The sequence below is a fragment of the Somniosus microcephalus genome, chromosome 6 (genome assembly GCF_052327205.1).
Source record: "Somniosus microcephalus isolate GS21.2 chromosome 6, FLI_Smic_1.0, whole genome shotgun sequence".
In the NCBI taxonomy this organism is placed as follows: Eukaryota; Metazoa; Chordata; class Chondrichthyes; order Squaliformes; family Somniosidae; genus Somniosus; species Somniosus microcephalus.
The window spans coordinates 21739430-21761340 of NC_140992.1; the positions used below are offsets into that span (position 1 = coordinate 21739430).

At 45.8% G+C, this 21911-nt stretch overlaps 1 protein-coding gene across 1 annotated transcript in view; it reads left to right on the forward strand.

The window, feature by feature from the left end:
* The window catches only part of LOC147115529 (uncharacterized), a 68214-nt gene extending 58375 nt beyond the window's left edge, over window positions 1–9839 (forward strand). Inside the window, exons 10-11 of the mRNA XM_085989835.1 lie at window positions 2260–2344; window positions 6674–9839. Coding sequence (XP_085845961.1) covers window positions 2260–2344; window positions 6674–6918 — 330 coding nt within the window. The 3' untranslated portion in view covers window positions 6919–9839. The remainder of the gene's footprint in view (window positions 1–2259; window positions 2345–6673) is intronic.
* The last annotated feature ends 12072 nt before the right edge of the window (window positions 9840–21911 follow it).

The following is a 21911-nucleotide window of genomic DNA, read 5'->3' on the forward strand; positions in this document are numbered from 1 at the left end:
ATCCCTGGAACCATTCTGGTAAACCTCCTCTGCACCCTCTCAAGGGCCTTCACATCCTTCCTAAAGTGTGGTGACCAGAACTGGACGCAATACTCCAGTTGTGGCCTAACCAGCGCTTTATAAAGGTTCAGCATAACTTCTCTACTTTTGTACTCAATACCTCTATTTATGAAGCCCAAGATCCCATATGCTTTGCTAACCACTCTCTCAATATGTCCTGCCACCTTCGGGGACCTATGCACATTAATTCCCAGGTCCCTCTGTCACTGCACACTCTTTAAAACTGTGCCATTAAGTGTATATTGCCTCTCCCTGTTCCTTCTGCCAAAATGCATCACCTCACACTTCCCTATATTAAATTCCATCTGCCACTTGTCTGCCCATTCTGCTAGCCTTTCTATGTCCTGTTGCAGTCGATTGGTATCATCCTCACTGCCACACCCCCAAGTTTGGTGTCCCAGATAGTACAGAAATCAAAGCAAAGTTGGGCAACGTAGCAAAGAGTGTGTAACGTGGAAATTGAAAGAGATGATTCAAAATTGTTTACTGCTTTGGTGAGACCACAGCTTAAACAACAGTGGCTGAGGTTGTGAAGGCTGCGGCTGAGCGTGCAGTGACAGATGACCCGGTGCAGTTCCCACTCTCTGTGCAGGGAGAGAACTTCCACTGACGTTAGGTCAGTCACTAACCTGGGTTGGGAGCACAGACTATGGAAATACTGTACAATCATTCCAGAACAACTGGTTCTCGGCTCCCTCTGTTGATTAAATCAGAGGTTTTCAGCTTCAGTCTACTTTTAGAGCTGCAATTGCCGTAACTCACGGAAGGAGGTGCCAGTGGGATTGTTGTGGATTTGAACCCTGTTGGAGTGGTGCAAAGTACGCGGGTTCACTAATTCCTCCTGGCACAGCATCAAATTCCCTCATCAGCCAGGTTCAATGGCAGTTCAAAATGACATATAAACGGCAATATAGAACGCAGCACAACTGTTTAAGGCTATTTAATCTGGTAAAATCTTATTTAGTTCAGGAATTTCGATTCATGTCATCAACTTCAGAATGTACAGTCTTCTGCTAGTTAAAGCAGATATGGAAATAGAATCATAGAATGATACCGCGCAGAATGAGGCCATTCGTCCCATCGTGCCTGTGCCGGCTGTTGAAAGAGCCATCCATTCCCCTGCTCTTTCCCCAGAGCCCTGCAAACGTTTCCCCTTGAAGTATTTATCCAATTACCTTTTGAAAGTTACTATTGAATCTGCTTCCCCTGCCATTTCAGGCAGTGTATTCCAGCTCACAACAACTCGCTGCGTAAAAAAGTTCTCCTCATCTCGCCCCATTTGCCAACGATCTTAAGTCTGGTTACCAACGCTTCTGCCACTAGAAACAGTTCCTCCTTATTTACTCTATCAAAACTCGGCATGTTTTTGGAACACCTCTATTAAATCTCCTCTTAACCTTCTCTGCTGTAAGGAGAACAACCTCAGCTTCTCCAGTCTCTCCACACAACTGAAGTGTCCCGCACCCCTGGTACCATTCCAGTAAATCTCCTCTGCTCCCTCTCTACAGCCTTGGCATTCTTCCTAAAGTGTGGTGCCCAGATTTGGACACCATACTCCACAAACACTTCAACAACAACATCGACAGAAACAACAGCAGCTTGCACAGTGCCGTCAATGTAGAAAACATCCGCAGGCGCTTCACAGATGGGGGTTGGGAATGGAAGCCAAACTCGGAGGAGAGCCGGAGCCGAGGCAGAAAGTGTGCTGGAGAGATGGGCTTTCAAAAGATTTCTAAAAGGTGGAAAGGTGAGGGTGAGAGGTGCAGAGGTACAAGCGAGAGAGTGCCAGAAAGCTGGGACAATGCGATTGAAGGCTCTATCACTGGGACAAAGGGAGGGGGGGCTGAATTGAAGACAAGAACTGGAGTGTTCAGTGCGGACTATAGGGCTGGGGGAGCCGGCCTCCGATGAGCTGACACTTAGGAACATAGGAACAGGAGGAGGCCATTCAGGCCATTGCGCCTGCTCTGCCATTCAGTTAGATCCATGGCTGATCTGTCTCTCCATTCTGGTTCCGTAACCCTCAATACCCTTACCCAACAAAAAATCTAGCAATAAAATAAAATAAAAATGCTGCCTGACCTGAGTATTTCCAGCATTTTCTGCTTCTACTTCAGATTTCCAGCATTCGCAGTATTTCGCTTTTGTATGAGGATTGGTCTGACCCATTTTAACCAAGCTCCTTTCTATGTCTGCAAGGTATTGCTTAACATGCTGGAGTTTGGGATGAATCCACAAGAAGCAGTAGATGCCCCTCGCTTTTGTGTGGAACACAGGAAGTCAGGTATCTCTTCATTTTGCCGTGTAAAGGACTGTTGACTGAGCATTGAAAATTGAGTGTGCATGGGGAATTTAAGAGCCCAATAAAAAGAGGCTATTCCGTAATTCATCCAAGGCCCCAAAGCTATGGGGGTGAGTTTTGGTCTCCTGATCCCGTCCAGTTTGTGCTTGAAACAGAGCAGGAGCGGCTAGAGAATGGACTGTCAGGTCCTCCTGCCCGGTTTGCACTGCTTGCCTGATGTTCCTAGGGGGTTGGAGGTTGGGTGGTGGGGGGTTGTGGGAGGGGAGGGGGCGTCTGTTGGCCATCACCCAGCCGGAGAGTGAGATTAGACTGTGGAGAAAAATGCTGGCACAGACTTGATGGGCCAAATGGCCTGTTTCTGTGCTGCAACATTTTATGATTGTAGGCCACAGGGAACCCCTGCTAATTAAATCAATGAGACTCTCTGCTATTTAGATCACAGACTGCATTTGAATGTCATGACAACGTAGGCAAACCAGTCAGGGTCTGTCAGCGTGCGAGAATAAGGTGCTATCACAAACCAATTCTGTAGCAGAATCACTTTTCACCTGGTGCCATAGAGTGGTCGGATGTGGGCTTGCATCTCATAAGTGTGTCATCGCTGGGAGCTTGCGAAGGGCCCTGGGTTTAGGTAACTCGTGGCCAATCGGTATGGATAATTTTAATCCGGGAGGGAAAAAAGAATCATTGCGTAATGTATATTTTAATCGATAACGGATACAGGTAAGTGAACTCAAAGCATTAATTCACTTTCTAGGCGCTGTGTTGGAACATTTAATATATAGCTATCCTCTGACGCATAGCACAGTACTATCTGAAGTGCACACAGGTAGAGGAGATTAGAGTTTACGCGGGGGGCGGCATTTTAAGGTCAAAATACATTTGAGCAATAGCACAGAATTGTAAAATATTTTAGTTACTGCGTGTGCCATAATCTCAACTGAGACGGTGACTCAACGACCCGTTTTACACTCCACCTGATTTCCTATTCCATTAACTTCAGTGGACCAATTTCACCACCTTTACCTGCCTTAAGGGACAGGCTGGTGTTGCCAAGACAGATCTTCATTTTTGGCTTTTTGAATAAAAATGGGTTTGCTGCTACAAGACTGGTTTCAGAATGTAGTTTAGTCTTTTACACTTAGTGATGGAGGCAATGCTCAGCATTGTGCCAACCCCACCTTCTCTTTTCGGATGTGCCTTATTTGGAGGGAGATGAGGGAAAAACAACCAGTGCTTTGGGACGTTCGGTGGTCGTGAAAGAAATGCAAGTCTTTCTTTTTCTTTCCCCACCTGAGAGGCCAGACAGGGCCTCAGTTTAACGTCTCGTCTGAAAGACGGCACCTCCAACAGTGCAGCACTCCCTCAGTACATGTTCCTAGTACATGTGCTCAAGTCTCTGGAGTGAGACTTGAACCAACAACCTCCTGACTCGGAGGTGAGAGTGCTGAGCCAAGGCTGACCCTTGAAGGCCTTACCTCTCGTGCACTCAAGGTCGCCTGCTTTCTAATTATGAAGTGCTGGATACAGCCTTATAGAAAATACTTTGCTTCAATAGATCAACGTACTATTTTCAGTCACAGTATTCACTGATAAGTGTAAAGTGGATCTAGGGTCTGAGTACAATAGCTCTGTGTTGAAACTGGCAAAAGAGCTGATTAAACCTCAAGGATAACAGTCCAGATTTATCCGATTTATTTTGCCTGTTGACTGAAGGTTGTGACCAGCCTCAAATTAAGTCAGACTTGTGATAACTGAGTGTGTACCATCTACAGCAAGTCACCAAGGTTTCTTCGGCAGCACCTCCCAAACCCACGACCTCCACCACCTAGAAGGACAAGGGCAGCAGGCACATGGCAACACCACCACCTCCATTTCCCCTCCAAGTCACACACCATCCTGACTTAGAAGTATATCGGCTGTTCCTTCATCGTCACTGGGTCAAAATCCTGGAACTCCCTCCCTAACAGCACTGTGGGAGTACCTTCACCACACGGACTGCAGCGGTTCTAGAAGGGAGCTCACCACCACCTTCTCAAGGGCAACTAGGGATGGGCAATAAATGCTGGCCTTGCCAGCGATGCCCACATCCCATAAACGAATTTAAAAAAAATTCACATTGCAGGAAATGAGTATATAAAGAGCGTCATGGAGAGGTGAGGCCATTGTTACATTTTAGGGCTTTTACTCGGTCCAGGATCTTAGTCCAGGCACGTAGATAAGTTCTCCCTCCCTACGGGCTGGAGTATACGCCTTCACCCGCCTAATATCTGAATCATTTGCAGCAAATCCAGGGATTGAACAGAAAATCCTGGTTACTGTATCTCGACTTCTTGGTTACAGCATGTGTAGAAAAAGCACTCCACGAGACCGAGGCTTAGACTGTGAACCACTGTACAAATATATTAAACAGTAAATACATAAATGAATGGCAGCAACGACACACGGTAGATATATCCCTTCTTGCAAGATGATAATAACACTTGTGTCTGCTGTGCTAACCTGCAATGTTCCTGAATATATACGGTGATTTGTTGCTGATTGTCCACAGAGTCGCATTGATTACCAATGGCATCAGACAGGCTCGGTTGGAACAAGACAGGTTGAGAAATACCTTTCAAAAATTTGACCGGGACAAAGGAAACTTGAATGTGTGTCTCTGAAATGCAAACAGAGCTGCCAATCAAGCACGTGTACAAACAAAGCCCTCAATGTGCTTGTATTTGAACTGAATGCTTTGGCCCCTCCCTCAGATACATGAGGCAGACAAAGGGTGGGATCTTCAACCCGCCCTCCGCCACCTTTTTTTTGGTGTAAGTTGGGTGGGCGGCGAAGGTTCACTGCCTCCTTGCCCATTTTTACCTGTCTCTGATTGGCTGCCAGGAAAGATGAGTTGAGGTTCAATATGCCCACCCATTTAAAGAAAAAGGAAGCAAGAACTAGCATTTATATAGCATCTTTCCTCAGGACGTCCCAAAATGCTTTACAGCCAGTGAAGTACTTCTTTCAAGTGTAGTCACTGTTGTAATGTAAGAAACACAGCAGCCAATTTGCTCACAGCAAGCTCCCACAAACAGCAAATGTGATAATGACCAGATAATCTGTTTTAGTGATGTTGGTTGAGGGATAAATATTGGGGCCAGAACACCGGGGAGAACTCCCCTGCTCTTCTTCGAAATAGTGTCATGGGATCATTTACGTCCACCTGAGAGAGCAGACGGGGTCTCGGTTTAACGTCTCAATCGACAGAGGGCTCCTCCAACAGTGCAGCACTCCCTCAGTACTGGACTGTAGTGTCAGCCTGGACTTTGTGCTTAAGTCTCTGTATCTATGGTGAGCGTAATAAAGTAATAATCAAATGACATACATATTTTTCATCATTTCTGTCATATTCAGTTCCCTTTTGATAGTTAGTATTGAATGTATGTCTACCGCCCTTTCAGGCAGTGCATTCCAGATCGCTGTGTTTAAAAAAAAAAAAAAATTCTCCTCATCTCCTCCCTGGTTCTTTTGCTGCTTTCTGTGTTTCCACGTGTCAGAATAAGGTGGGCTGTGTTCTGTGACCTTTTAACCCCCTACATACTGTGATAGAAAGAAGCCAAAAACCATGACATATCATAGAGTCATAATGGCACAGAAGGAGGCCATTCGGCCCATCGAGTCCGTGCTGGCTCTCTGTGGAGCAATCCAGTCAGTCCCATTCCCCCGCTCTATCCCCGTAGCCCTGCAAGATTATTTCCCTCGGGTGCCTATCCAGTCTCCCCTTGAAAACATTAAGTGTCTTCCGCCACTTCCGTCGGCAGCAAGTTCCAGGTCCCCATCACTCGCTGCGTAAAAAAGTTTTTCCTCACATCCCCCCGTATCTCTTGCCCAAAACCTTAAATCATAGACAATTTTTAAAAATCTTTGTCACTTTTTAAATGAAATCACAGAGTATGGGGAAGCAGTTAACACTGATTGTGCTTCCTGCAGAGTTACCTCAGTCATCTTCACTTACAGACTCCTCTCTGGAGCTTTGCCATCTCAGGCAGTGGAGTGTATGCAATCATGTAACGCCCATCAGATACCCTTCAACATGTCCAGTCCAGGGATCTGCCCCATCAGTCTTGTCGGCTTGTCACGGTTAAATTTTTGCCATTTTTCACGAGCCTCTTCAGAATACTGCCAGTGTCCCTTTTTACAGTGATTTTGGCACTGTTATTTTATAATATATGAAGTGAATATTGTTTTTAATGATTTAAGCAAATGTGCTGTTGCACACAAGTCATGTCCTACAGAACAAGAGGGCAGCTAATGTCTCTTTCTATGCAGATGGAACCTGGAGGCTCTCGTTGGAAGAGGGGATCTCCCAGCCTGCTACAGAGGACCTGATAGCAAGAGGTCACAATGTCCACTGGCCAGTTAGTGGACATGACAGGTCTCTGTTTGGACGTGGCCAGATTATCACCAAGGGAACATGGTGGGCGTCGCATCATGCCCTTATTGCTGAGGATAACCAAGAAGTATTATGGGCTGGATCTGATCCACGCGCTGATGGTTGTGCTATTGGATACTAGGTTACTCTGCGATTATGATTAAGGATGAAGATAGGATTTGCATTGTATCGTTTACCTAACCAGTTTCAGGTTTATCTCATTGAATGTCCTTGTTTAATATACTCCTCAGTATCTTCAGAGTTATGCGTAATATGAAATTAAGCTTTAGGAAAAAAGAGAGAGTGGCATTGATATAGTACCTCATCATGTCTCATAGAAATGTCTCAAAGTGCGTCACATAGAATTAATTGCTTTAAAGTGTAAAAACTGTTGTAAATCAGAGAAACACAGCAGCCATTTTGTGCACATGTGGCTACATAACAAGAAAGCAACAACAGGTTGTTTGAGCAGTTAAGTGCTCAAGATCATAGACTTTTAATCTTTTTAACCAGCATGTTTTTCATTACTCTTTAAATCTTACAGTCTAGAAGGGGTTTTTGATTTCCAAAACAGAAGGCAAAGGATTCTTGTGATGAGCGACTGTTCTGGACCGATGGACATTGTGACATCCTGGATGTTTTTACGTGCAATAGCACCCTCTGGTGGCGGTTATTGTGTTAACAGTTTGTAAGCTGGAAAGGTCATCTGTTCCTTTCTTCCTGTGTGAGGTCATTTGACCTTTGTTCCTTTCTTCCTGTGAGAGGTCATTTGACCTTCTTACCTTTCTTCCTGTTGACCCCAGGAAGCAGTTTTACCAGGAAGAACCTGACTTAAGTAATGGAGAATTCCATGAGGGATTTTCAATCCAGTGTAATCTGACTTCATATGTTAGGCCAAACACAATATCTGTGAGTATCTTTAGTTCTTGGCATAATAGCAATGTTGTCAGAGTAATATTTTGATAATACTATGTTTGTAAAAGGTTAATATTTAATAGTTACAAAAGTTAGTCCAAATGTTAGTTAGTTATACAATTAGTCTATTCTACTGTTGTAAATATGTTTATATCTTATGTAATATCGAATGTGTAGTACTCAGTTTATGTACAAAACATACTTTGTCTTTGTTTACAGTTTCACAAATTCGTTCAAGTAAAAGCTTCAAACAGCAAACCGCTTCACGAAGAATTATTATGAATGAGTGTTTAACTTGCTGGATAGCTAGATAGGAGCACGTCTAGCGCGGCCAGTACAGCGACCCCAGCCATAAAGTCAGCAGAGAGCATTCCACACAGCTCATTTTACACTCAGAAGCTGAGGTTGAAAGTGCGAGACCTATACGGAGGACCTGCTTGAGAAGACCAGGAGAGAAGCTCAATTTCAATTTCAATTTTTATTTGTCACATAACCAAATACAACAAGTGAAATCCAGTCAGTGAAATGCTTTTTTCTTAACGAGCCGAGCGCACCAAGCAGCAAAGGACACTTAGCTGCCTGGTACGCACGGAGCCCGCAAGGACGGCAGCCATCTTCATCGGCGCCATCACAATAGGGTCCGCTCTCGCCTCGCTCTGCCTTTCCCGCACTCCTGCCCGACAATCTTCAACCGCCGTGGTACCGACGTCCCAGGGCCTGCTTCTTCCTGGCTCTCCTTCCACCCGGTCTGAGCTAAGGTATATTCAGTGTTTAGGCGACGGCAGCTTTGGTTTGAAAAGCCCATAGATTGGTGAAGGGAGAGAGGTAAGGAGTTCTGAGGCAAAAGCAAAAATCTGAAATAAAAACAGAAAATGCTGGGAATACTCAACAGGTCAGGCAGCATTTGTAGAGAGAGAAACAGAGTTAACGTTTCAGGTCGATGACCTTTCGGCAGATCCCTGAGTTCTGAGGTCCTGGGAAAGAACGAGCTGGAGTAGGAGACTGTTGACTGAGTCTTGACTTCAACGCCTTCCCAGTCACTTGCACTGATGAGAATCGAAAGGCAATGGTAGTGTGTGAGCCCGAGCTTCTTCCTCTTTTCCTGGTAGATAATGGCCCGGATTTTTGTGTTGAGGCTATCAGCCCTCACTTATTATGGAGTAAATCGGACAGCAACTTCCAGAGTCCGCACGTGCGCAGTTAAACGCGGAAATCCAGAAGATCCTGTCCGAGTTACTCTGCTCCTCCACAGGCTGAACCTCACTGATAGACTCGGCATTGAAATCAAGGGTGTGAAGTTGCTGTACTTACCCACTAGTTACCCATGAAACACACCAGAAAAAGTTAGGTGTAAGTGAATTTCTAACGGTGTGATCAGCCATAATTACTGTTAAACAACCTCTCTAGCACTGAAATCCCTTCAGAATTTAATTGTTGGAGATTTGCAAAAAAAAATTAAAAGGTTTTTTTTTACTTTTTCTTTGTCTCTTTTATCTCTCTCACTTAAATCCCATCTTTCTTTCCCTCTCTATTTCGCTTTCTGTACATGATTTTACAATGAATTAAATCTAGTTTTATACTTCCTGGTTTAGACTCTGCGTGACTCGGTGAGGATTCTTCAATCTGATTGGTTGAAGAGCCACGCTGTTGCTTGTCCTGTTCACACACACTACAGATCTCCTGTAGAGGGCGCTGCGCTGGACCAGATGCCCGATTACAGCCGCACAAAAACCCGCAAAAAGTCTGTGGGCAGCTGTCAGCGTGATGAACAGCGAGCGTCGTTCCTTTGCCACTGACCACAAAATCCAGGCCAATGTTTATTTTGCTGGCTTGCCTACATCACCTCGACTGAAGCTAATCCAATGCAATATTATCATATTTCCTTATGCACACTTTTAATTTTTCAGTAAAATTCGAGCCCTTTCCCTCGTTGGAAGAATAGATTTTGGCTTTTGGCAAAGAGCCATTCGCTCTTGAATTCACTTAATGAGTAATTTAATGAACATTTCCTTTCATAGTTGTGGCCTTTATGAATATTACAATGTAACGCAGCACTGATAGTGTCAGACATCGTGTTTGTCAGTGTTAGCAGCTGTCTTGGAGCCTTTATAAGATTGGTGGTAAATAAACATGTATGTAAAAGGGAGATCGATTTATTCCCCCCAAAATTCTAAGTTGCTTTACAAATCATTCTCTATTAAATGAAAATGGTTTGAATTCATGGTTTAAAATTCGGTACTTTTTCAATCCCAAGATTGCATTGCACAAAATATTTTCTGGTCCCTTTTAAGTTCGTTCTACAACAGTCAGATCAAATATTGTTATTTTCCGATTTTCGTCCTCTTCCTGACGGCGCTGACTCTCACCAGGGTGATGGATCCATGGTCAGTGGGCTGCCCCTCCAGCTGGGAACTGCCAACAGGGGGCATCGCCGCTGAGATTCCTTGTGGCAGAAGAGCGATCTGAAGCTGGAACCCGGGCTGACTATTCTACCTTATCACAGCTGAGAGATACTGAGGCCGATTGCTGCAGCTGAGGTCGGCTGAGATTTTTACGCGGTCCCGGTTGAGATTGGTTAATTCGAGGATGGGGGCATGGGATCTTCCCATGTCTGGCCCAGTGCCACGTCAAACGGTGGATTTGCCTGCTAAAGCATCAGTGAAGACTGAGCAAATCAGATTTGCAGCCAGTTGCTTTAGGATGCTGAAGGGGATTTAAACCTTGAGGGTTTTGAGTGTTGCATCTCAATTGTTACAGTTCACACTGTGTTGCACACAGCTGTGTTTTCAGCTGCGCGTCACCATGAATGAAAAATAAAGATATGACAGGGCCCAGAGGAAAGTCCCACACCTCTATCCCCAAAGCCTTTGGGCAGAACCTGTAATGGGTACAGTGCTGCACAAGATTAGTAAGAAGGTAACTGCTCAGGTGATTACAATCTGCGGTAAGTGTTTACCTATGAAGCACTCGTGACTTTTTCCAAAATCATTAGAATGTCGTCTCCATGAAGCCAAGAAGCATTTCACACAATGAGCTTGGATTTTTTTATATCACAAATCGCATCCTCTGATAGTAACTAATCCACAAAAGCTGTAAGATTAAATAATTGTTCAGTGAAGCTAAAATATAAGAACATAAGAACATAAGAAATAGGAGCAGGAGTAGGCCAATTGGCCCCTCGAGCCTGCTCCGCCATTCAATAAGATCATGGCTGATCTGATCCTAACCGCCAATCCACTATGACAGGACTATCTCCTGAATCTAACAGCATTAGACACACGAAAACAGGAGCAGGATCAGGTTACACGGCCCCTGGGCCCGCTCCGCTACCCACAGGGCCATGACCTATCCGAACCTAGACTCATGTCCAAATTCCTGCCCGCTCCCCGTAACCCTTAATTCCCTTTTCTACTAGGAAACTGTCTATTTCTGTTTTAAATTTATGTAATGATGTAGCTTCGACAGCTTTTTGGGGCAGCATATTCCATGGACCTACCACCCTCTGAGTGAAGTAGTTCCTCCTCATCTCAGTTTTGAAAGAGCAGCCCCTTATTCTAAGACTATGCCCCCTAGTTCTAGTTTCACCCATCATCTGGAACATCCTCCCTGCATCCACCCGATCCAACCCCTTCATAATCTTATATGTTTCAATAAGATCGCCTCTCATTCTTCTGAACTCCAATGAGTAGAGTCCCAATCTACTCAACCTCTCCTCATATGTCCATCCCCTCATCCCCGGGATTAATCGAGTGAACCTTCTTTGTACTGAGATATACACAAATCTCGATCTTAAACTTCTTTTCACTGGAAACCAAACAGTACTTTTGAGTGCAAGAAAGCCGTTTGTAATCTTATTAGTTTTTGGCTGAAATGGCTAATTTCATAGATAAGAATACACACAACACACACACCACATGTATGTGCATACACATATATATCCACACACCCACACACAACACATACACCACACACACACACAAATGCACACCCCAACACACACACACACCACGCACACATACATACATCCTCACACACCATACGTACATACTGTAGTGTCCGAGTATAAATAAAACACGGACTGCAGGAGAACAATAATAACAGGTATTTACTGAACAGAGGGTAACTTAAGACTGACATACAGAAGCCTGCTATGGCTTTATATACAGGGGTGGTCACTGCCGGTACTGCAGTATAGAATCAGTTCTTCTCTTAAAGGTACATACACAACAATTCCTCCCCTTTTAGATAAACAGTACAGAACATTCATTTAACAACTAAATAACTAATTACAATTACAATTTTCTCTGTACTATATACATCAACTGAAATAATCATTTATAAGTTCAGTCTTTGAGGAGGCTTCCTGATCCTGACTGGATAGCGCCTTTCTCGAGTATCCTGTTCTTGCGGCAGAGTTGATTCTGGTTCATTGTCATTGGTTGGTTTGTCAGCTTCCACTACCGCTGCTTCTGAGGTAGACGCAATCTGTACTTTGGGTTGATTACCAGGTGCACCTGCTCGTGGTATGGGTTTGGCTTGTTCCTGTGACTCTAGAATCTGGTCAGCATGGCGTCTCACGATGCTCTCTCCAACATCCACTGCGTACATTAGTGGTCCCTGCTGTGTGCATATCGTTCCTGGCTGCCATTTTTCTGTTCGGTAGTCGCGGGCCAAGACTGGTTGCCCTATCTTGAAGCTCCTGGTTGGCTTCTCATTTATGTGCTGGAATTGCTTATCCTCAACATCTCGTCTTATGTTTGGTTTGAGCAAATCCAGGCGACATCTTAGCCTTCAGTTGAAGAACATTATGGCTGGAGCTTGGTTGGTGACTGCATGTGTCGCATTCCGGTAAGCAAACAAGAAATTATCCACCTTGTGTTGTAGTGGTATGTCGTCATTATTCATTGCCTTTATTGCCTTTTTAAAGGTCTGAACAAACCTCTCAGCCAATCCATTTGTGGCTGGATGATATGGGGCAGATGTGTAATGTTTCACCCCATTCCTCAGAAACCTCCGGAAATCCTCGGACACAAACTGTGGCCCATTGTCGGAGCAAATCTGTTCTGGCAAGCCATTCCTGGCGAAGATGGTCCGTAGGACTGCAATAGTTTTTTCCGTGGTGGTGGAGGACATTTTGATGACCTCTGGCCATTTCGAATGGGCGTCCACAGCGATTAGGAACATTGAGTCCATAAACGGACCAGTAAAATCAATGTGTACCCGTTGCCATGGAGATGAGGGCCACTCCCATGGATGTAGCGGGGTCTGTGGTGGAGCGTTTTGGACCTTCTGGCATCCTGTGCATCTCTTGGTCATATCCTCGATTTCTTTATCGATTCCCGGCCACCACACAAACGCCCTGGCTAGGCTCTTCATTTTTACCCCTCTCAGATGACCCTCATGAAGCTCATTGAGCACTCTATCTCTCAACTTGGGTGGAATTACCACTCGGGATCCACACATCAAGGTCCCCCGGCACACTGACAGCTGTTCTCTCCTTGGCGAGAATGCTGGCAACAGTGAGTCGCCATGTGCTGGCCATTCCTTCACCGTCAAATCAAAGACCCAAGAGAGTGTCGGGTCATTTCGGGTTTCCTTCTCTATACTTGAGTTTGTAACAGGTAGACATTCGACTATGGTCGCATGGAATATCTCAACAGGGTCCACTGCAGGTGCTTCCTCTGCCGTAGGCAACGGTAGGCGCGACAGCCCATCAGCGTTTCCATGCTGTTTCGTACCCTTGTACTCTATGTCGTACTGATGTGCCCCTGGAAAAAGTGACCATCTTTGTAGTCGTTGCGCCGTCATCACCGGAACACCCTTCTTTGGGTTAAAAATGGAGACCAGGGGCTGATGATCAGTCAGTAGGGTGAATTTCTGCCCGTGCAGATAGTGATTGAACTTCTTCACCCCCCACACCAGGCTGAGGGCCTCCCTGTCAATCTGGGCGTAGTTACGCTCGGCTGAGTTTAACAAGCGCGACGCAAAGGCTATTGGCCTCTCTGGACCGTCAAGGAATTTGTGTGACAGCACCGCTCCGATGCCATAGGGAGACGCATCACATGCTAACCGAATCGGTAGTGTTGGATTGTAGTGGGCCAATACTTCTTTTGAAGTGATTAGGCATTTACATTTCTGAAAGGCACGCTTACACTCATCACTCCATTTCCATGTTACTCCAGTTTGCAGTAGGGCATTCAGTGGGTGCAGAATTGTAGATAAATTTGGCAAGAACTTATGGTAGTAGTTCACCAACCCGAGGAACGACCTCAGTTGCAACACATTTTCCGGTGCTGGAGCCTTAACTACAGCCTCAATCTTGTCCGGCGACTTATGCAACCCTTCCTCATCAATCATGTGGCCACAGTACGAGATTTGTCTCCTGAAGAACTCGCATTTGGGGCGGTTGGCTCGTGGCCCATATTCCTGTAATCTCGTGAGCACCTGCTCCAGGTTGGCAAGGTGTTCACTGTCATTTTCGCCCGTAACCAGGATGTCTTGCAGGACTTGTTCCATCGCCCTCTGCCAAATAGCCAGGGCTGATGCTACCCCAAATACCAGTCGATTGTACTGGTAAAGGCCTTTGTGAGTGTTTATCGTGAGGTATTTCCTAGATGCTTCTTCCACCTCCATTTGTAGATACGCTTGGGCCAGATCAATCTTTGTAAAGCGTTTCCCTCCAGATAGTGAGGCGAAAATATCTTCTATCCGTGGAAGTGGATATTGTACTGTGTGCAGGACTGGGTTCACAGTTACCTTGAAGTCCCCACAGAAGCGAACCTTCTTTGGCTCCCCAGGCATGCTGCTCCCCAGGCATGCTGCTCAATGATTTCTTCATTACAGGAACGATGGGTGTGGCCCACCTGCTCCAGTCCACCTTGGACAGCGCACCCGAACGCTCCAGACTCTCCAGCTCTGCTTCAATGGCTGGGCAGATCGCGTAAGGAACCGGTCTGGCCTTAAAAAATTTTGGGTTTGCGTTATCTTCGATTTTTATCATTGCCGCTCCTCCTTTTAGAGTCCCAAGTCCTTGTTGGAACACCTCTTTCGCGTCAGTTAGAATCTTTGACAGTCGTCCAGGTGTGACGTCATCATCCTTTTTATCAGTCACAGTTAGCGCCTGAATGGAATGCCAATCCAATTGTATTTTTCGGATCCATTCACGTCCCAATAATGGTGGTCCTCCATCTGGGTATATATAGATACAGTTTCTGTGTTTCCTTGCCGTTGTATTCAACTGGCACTCTTACTTTTCCTCTGGGGTAGACTTTTTGCCCCGTGTATGTCTTCAATACAATGGACGTGTCCTTCAAGGGTATGTGTGGGAATAGCCGCTCATAGTCTCATCGATTCATGACAGTTAGGGCTGATCCTGTGTCCAATTCCATCTTTACTGGGGACCCTGCTATCATGAGGGTGACCCAAATGGTTCGGTGATCATCCTTTGCGATCACGTTGTGTAACTTTAGACAACTTAGTCTCCTGCTCCCGGAGTCCTTATCACTCTCCTGATCTTCCGAACTACTGTCTGTCAATTTCTTTACTTTCTTGTACTTTTCCTTAGTAGTTCTTGTAGTGTTGGTTTTCTTTCCCGACCTGCAGACTCTTGTTATGTGTCCCATTTTCCCACATTGCCTGCATACTTTGTCCTTAACCCAGCAGTCCTTCTGATCATGGGTTGTTCTGCTGCAGCGATAGCACTTTTCTGCTCCACACGCCATTTCGTTAGCGCTGTATTCTTGTGGTTTCTGTTGTATTTCCGCAGCTCCCCGTGCTGCTGCTTTGTAGGATACTGCCACGCTGAAAGCCTGTTCTAGCGTCAGGTCCTTTTCCGAAAGTAGTCGTTTCTGGGTTTCTTCACTCTGGAGCCCGCAGACAAACTTATCCCGTAAGGTGTCTGCCAGTCCTGCTCCGAACTGGCAGTGCTTCGATAACTTGCATAGTTCCGTAAGATAGTCAGCATTGCTCTCATCTTTGTGCTGGTTTCTTTTATGGAACTTGAATCTTTCTGCTGTCAGCAGCGGTGTAGGGTTTAGGTGTTCCTGTAAGATATTAACAATTTCTTCAAAACTTTTCTCCATTGGTTTAGCTGGGGTAATTAAATTCCGCAATAGGCCGTACGTTCTCGCGCCCATCAAATTTAATAATACCGACGCCTTCTTTCCATCGGCCACCTCATTTGCCTTGCAGTACACTTCAATTCTTTCCACATACGTGGTCCAGTCTTCTACCTCGTTGCCGAAAGCAGTGATACTGCCACTTTTCGGCATCTTGGGTGATTTAAAATGGCACCTCCCGCACTGTTTCTTCTTCACCAATGGATTAAAATGGTGCCTCCCGCGCTTTTCCTTCTTCCCCAATGGAATAAAATGGCGCCTCCCGCACTTTTCCTTCTTCCCCTTGCTGCCACGCTGCTCCTAGCGTTCTGCAGGATAATGGCGGCGACCCGCGGCTTCGGTGCGTCTCACTTTTCCTTCCCCTTGTTTTATTTTCGCTACGCTGCCCGGTTCTTGAGCACCGACTGCGCCCTGTGCGCTCCACCCTCTCTCTCTCTCTTTTCCTCCCGACGACGCTGCACGGCCCCTTTGCAGAGCCGCTCGATCGAGCTCGAGCCCGCCGCAGTCCGGAAGGGTCAGCGCACTACCTGCTACCAGCACGATTTGCTGGAACACCTTGACTGGTGAGCCAAGCCCAGCTCTCCACAGCCTCTCCTGCAACTCTCCAAACTCCGATGGATCCTTGAGCGGTTGCCCGCGGTCGACGCCCGTTGTTCTGACTTCGACCTCCAAAGCTTCTTCTCAGGGAAAGATCCCCGTAAGGTGATGCAGTACTGCAGGTGAGTTCGAACCTGTTCGTCGCCAATGTAGTGTCCGAGTATAAATAATACACGGACTGCAGGCGAACAATAATAACAGGTATTTACTGAACAGAGGGTAACTTAAGACTGACATACAGAAGCCTGCTATGGCTTTATATACAGGGGTGGTCACTGCCGGTACTGCAGTATAGAATCAGTTCTTCTCTTAAAGGTACATAAACAACACATACATCCACACACACACAATACACAAACACACCACAGGTACATACATACACCCACACACACCACACCCACACACACATGCGCACACACAATACATAAACAACACACACACGTGCACACACACACACAGATATACACACAGACACAACACACAGATACACACACCCATACATACATACACAAATACAGTCACACACACAACCAATGCAATGTATGTTTCATATCTGCAGGGTTGGTGGAACGCTCCATCAAGGGTCAATACGACTTGCTTAGGATGCTCACAAGATAATTACAGATGAGGAAGGCCATTCAGCCCATCTTAATCCATCTACCCAGAGTGATGCTCACATCCCCTCCCCCCCCCGAAGCATCAGCAACCATGGTCTTTGCCTCCACCGCTCTATTTGGAAGTTTATTCTTTACATTAAAGCACTTTGACACAAAGAAAATTATTACTACCAAAGCAACCATTTTGTATTCCTTTAACCGGAATGGTCATTTTGCACCCGGTAACATTTACATCACTGATTTAGTTTACTGGCTTGTGATTGTTTTCAGATGTTTAATCAGTTAAAAATGAAACGCAGTCACAAAGCAATCATTCTTTAGCACCACAGTTCACTGTGGAATATAAGGTACAATTCTTGAGTTATTTATTCCCCCCCCCCCAATGAAGTAAGTATGGGTAGAGGCCGTTTGACAGCTGTTCATTGACTGAATTCACCCAGGAAGGCAATCACAGCCAATATCCGACCACTACCAAAACTATAAAAGCAGTGCGAGTGATCTAATTGACAGCCTTCAGCTTTCACTGTATCACGGCACGTTAACGTTTTAGCCAAGGGCCCTAGCAACGCACGAGTTATCAGTGGCCTGGTAAATATTCTACACACTGCAATCTTTCAATAACTATAAATAAGCTTCAGAGTGCGGTACGAATGGTTCCGGAAATGAGTTAATTGGATTACGTCATGTGACAGAACCCACGAGTCTCATTATAAGCACCTGAGTCAGCTTGGAGTTGCTCATTACGAACGGCTTGAAGTGGCCGCTCTGATCTAATTGTCACTGTAATGTAGGCTGTCACATTGCTCACAAGGAGAGTGTTGTCAGTGAGGAGTTGCCCTAAATGCGCAGGAGTGACTAATGTGTGACTTGAGTTGTCCTACATTAAACCAACGCTGATAAAGCAAATCAAGAGGAAAAAAATATTCTGCCTACTATCTGACTACAGTGCATTTAATTATTTAACTCTTGGCTTATCAGAGATCACGTAATGGACAGGAACAAATAGATTTATGTCTCTATCCTTACAGTTCTTTAGTTTCTTAGCTCTATGAACATAAAAATAACATGGTTAACATAGAATTATGTAGAAATTCCAATAAGGCAACAGGCTGTTCATTCCACAGTCCATGTTAATGTTTATTTTTCACTTGAGCAACATTCCTAATTGCATGTGCCCGCCCTGTTCCCATATCCCTTTATTCCCATTTCTTTCAACCTATTTATAAATGCTGACATTAGTTCTGCTTCAATCACTAGCTCTGCTAGTGCATTCAAAAACATCGCAACACTGCGTTAAAAACAAAGGGGGGAAAAATTCGGTGGCGCTCCCTTTGGGGCGCTAACTTCGCCGGGGCACTACTTTTAGTGTCCTGAAAATGTGAGCACCCCAGCGCTGTAAATTCAATGGTAGCGCCCCAAGCAGGAGGCGGGACGCTACTGGAAGCACCCCCCTCCTTCCTGGCACGCTACAAGTGAATATCGCAGTGCTACATGCAACAGCGCCACATGCGTCAGCACGTAATGCCACAGTATTACAGGCCTCCGTCCCCTGATTAAAGGGGAGGGTCCTAGCGCTGCGCGCACCGGGGCCCTGCTGGACCACCGGGGAGCCGGGAAAGCAGTCCGGCACTCAAGAGGAATGTCGGGCTGAGCGATCGCGACCGGCACCCCGAATAAAAAAAGGGGAAGGGGGCAGGTGCTGGCAGGCGGCCAAAAAAAATGGCCGCCCGATACCTGCCCTTTAAATACCACCGCCGCGGCTGCATAAACGCCACCCTGACCCTGTCGGATATATCGTCCGCCGATAGGTCAGGGGGCGCAACTGAAGTTTGCGGCTGAGGCCCGAGCAGGGCGCTGCACACGGCGATGACGTCATCGCCGGCGGCGCAGCACCGCGGGGCGCTACCAGCTACGGCCGCCACTGAACTTCGCGGGAGGTGTTAGTGGCACTGCGTACGGGCGCTAGGGCTTTTGCGTTCCGGTAGCACCCCCCAGGGGCGCTAATGGGAGGCGCAAAGCAACCCAATTTTCCCCCAAAAGTTTCTCCTGCAATCTGCCTTTATATCTATGTCCCCATGGTCCAGAACTCTAAATCACTGGAACAGCCAGTTTCAATCTATTCTGTCCCATCCCATCTTAATTTTAAAGACCTTTATCAAAACCCCCTTTAATGTCCCCTGTTCTAATGAAAAAACTCCAATTTTTCTCATGTCACTTTTCATATGTGTATTTCCTCTTGCCAGGCAGCATCCTAGTGAATCCATGCTGTACTCTCTCTATTGCCTCCAGTTCTGGCCTTTTGCTCCTCCCCTACTTCCTTCGCTCCACCATTGGCAGCCGTGCCTTCTGTTGTCTAGGCTCTAAGGTCTGGAATTCCCTCCTTAAACCTCTCCGCCTCTCTACCACTCTCCTCTCCGCCTCTCTACCACTCTCCTCTCCGCCTCTCTACCACTCTCCTCTCCGCCTCTCTACCACTCTCTCCTCCTTTAAGACGCTCATTAAAACCTACCTCGTCCTGTCCTAAGATCTCCTTATGTGTCTCGGTTTCAAATTTTGTCTGATAACGCTCCTGTGAAGTGCCTTGAGATGGATATTTAATTACGTTAAAGGCACTATATAAATGCAAGTTGTTGTTGCAATGTGGAGCCCAAAAACTGCACACGGTACTTCAATTGTGGTCTTACTAAGGTTTTTTTTGATAGATTCGCCATTGCATCTAAACTTTTATATTCTATACCTCTTGCCATAAAATTCAGTATTGCATTAGTTTTTTTTAATCACCTTATCTACTTGTACTGCTTTTAATATTCTTGTGAACTTGAACCCCACATCAGTTAATAAGAACATAAGAAGTAGGAGCAGGAGTAGGCCAAACGGCCCCTCGGGCCTGCTCCGCCATTCAATAGGATCATGGCTGATCCGAGCCTAGACTCACGTCCACTTCCCTGCCCTTTCCCCGTAACCCCTAATTCCCTTATCAGCTAGGAAGCTGTCTATCTCCTTTTTAAATTTATTTAATGTCGCAGCTTCCACAGCTCTCTGAGGTAGCAAATTCCATAGATTTACTACCATCTGAGTGAAGAAGTTTCTCCTCATCTCAGTTTTGAAAGGGCAGCCCCTTATTCTAAGATTATGCCCCCTAGTTCTAGTCTCACCCATCAGTGGAAACATCCTCCCCGCATCCACCCAATCAAGCCCCTTCGCAATCTTATATGTTTCGATAAGATCGCCTCTCATTCTTCTGAATTCCAATGAGTAGAGTCCCAACCTACTCAACCTCTCCTCATATGTCCATCCCCTCATCTTCGGAATCAACCGAGTGAACCTTCTCTGAACTGCTGTCTTTGGTTCAAATTATAATTCCAACTTTCATATTTTTTTTAACAAAATATACCACCTTATATTTATTGACATTGAATTCCATCTGCCAGGTTTTTAGCCCATTTCACCATTTTATCTATATCCCCTTGCACCTTCTTTTGGGCCTCAGCGCTATTTACTATGTCCCCTATTTTAGTATCCTCTGCAGATTTGGACACCACTCCCTCTAGCCCTACATCCAAATCATTGTTGTATCCAGTGAACAGAAGCAGTCCAGAGCAGAGCCGTATGGGACACTGCGAGGCACTTCTGACCACTCTGAGAAACTGCCCTTAAATCCTACTTTCTCTTTCCTGCCGACTAATCAGTTTTTAGTGCAGTTTGTTACCCTCTACCTAATTCCATACCCTGTAATCTTCTTCAGTGGTCCCTTGTCAAAGGCTTTTTGAAAGTCCACATACACAACATCCACTGCCGTTCCCCCATCCATCATTTCTGCCACCACTTCAAAGAATTCTTATCCGGTTACTATTCTGTTGCGGTATTAGTGCGATCATCAACAATCAGTGTCACAACAGCAGAGCACTGATGTAACTTTGTTTAGAATTACAGTTTCGCAGTGTTAGCTACGCACAGATAGCAATTGCATGCGTCTGTTTAAGTCTATGGATTTAGCAAAATGGCTTCCAACCTTTCTGACTCAAGAGATGGTTGCAGATTGAACTAAACGTGAGCCCTCTTCTGTGGTCTGTCTGTGTCACGTGTGTGTGTGTGTGTATGTGAACGTGTGTACATGTCTTTTCTCTCTCTATCTCTCTCTATCTCTCTTTCTTGGTTACAACTTCACCAGTCCTTCACGGCTAGCTTTTGTTCCTGGGAGGCAAGTGTTATCTCACCCGGCATGTTCACATTTTGCTTTTCTTTGCTTCTTCAATTCCATGTATTTTTCATTTCAAGCTTTGTCGTGTTGCTTTTAACATTTCTTCACATTGAAGTCTCTTTGAGGTGGTCCTGCAGTACAATCATTGATGCAGCAACAGACTGCACCGAGGATCTAGGTTCTAGGACAGCAAGTGCCATCGGATTTATATGGTTTGTGAATGGAATTCAAATTCTTCCATCATATAGACCAGATCAGTTGGTGCTTAGAAACATCATCGTCCAGGTGCTACATTAAGAGTGCAGGGGGGAAAAATTCGGTATCGCCCCGTTTGGGGCGCCATTGTCGGCCGTGCGCAAAGTTCAGCGCCTGGCGCTAATTTTCACCTCTGACAGCAAACTTGTCTTTTATCGCCCCTGGAGGTGATTGGAGCGCTAAATCAGGCACTTCACACCTGTCTTAAGGCGCAAACACCGAGCAGCGAGGCGTTACCTCAGAGTGCTGGTGAAGCAAGGAAGGGCAAATCAAAATGAACCTGCAAAGTGCTGCTCAGTACTCAAAACTCCTTCACACAGCGTTGAATCTCTCCAGAAGTCTCTCTCTCTCTCTCAGAATGCGTGGTGCAAAAATGTCACCGACAAAAAAAGGCAGGAAGCGGTCGCCTTTAAATAGTGCTCCCCCAGTCCCT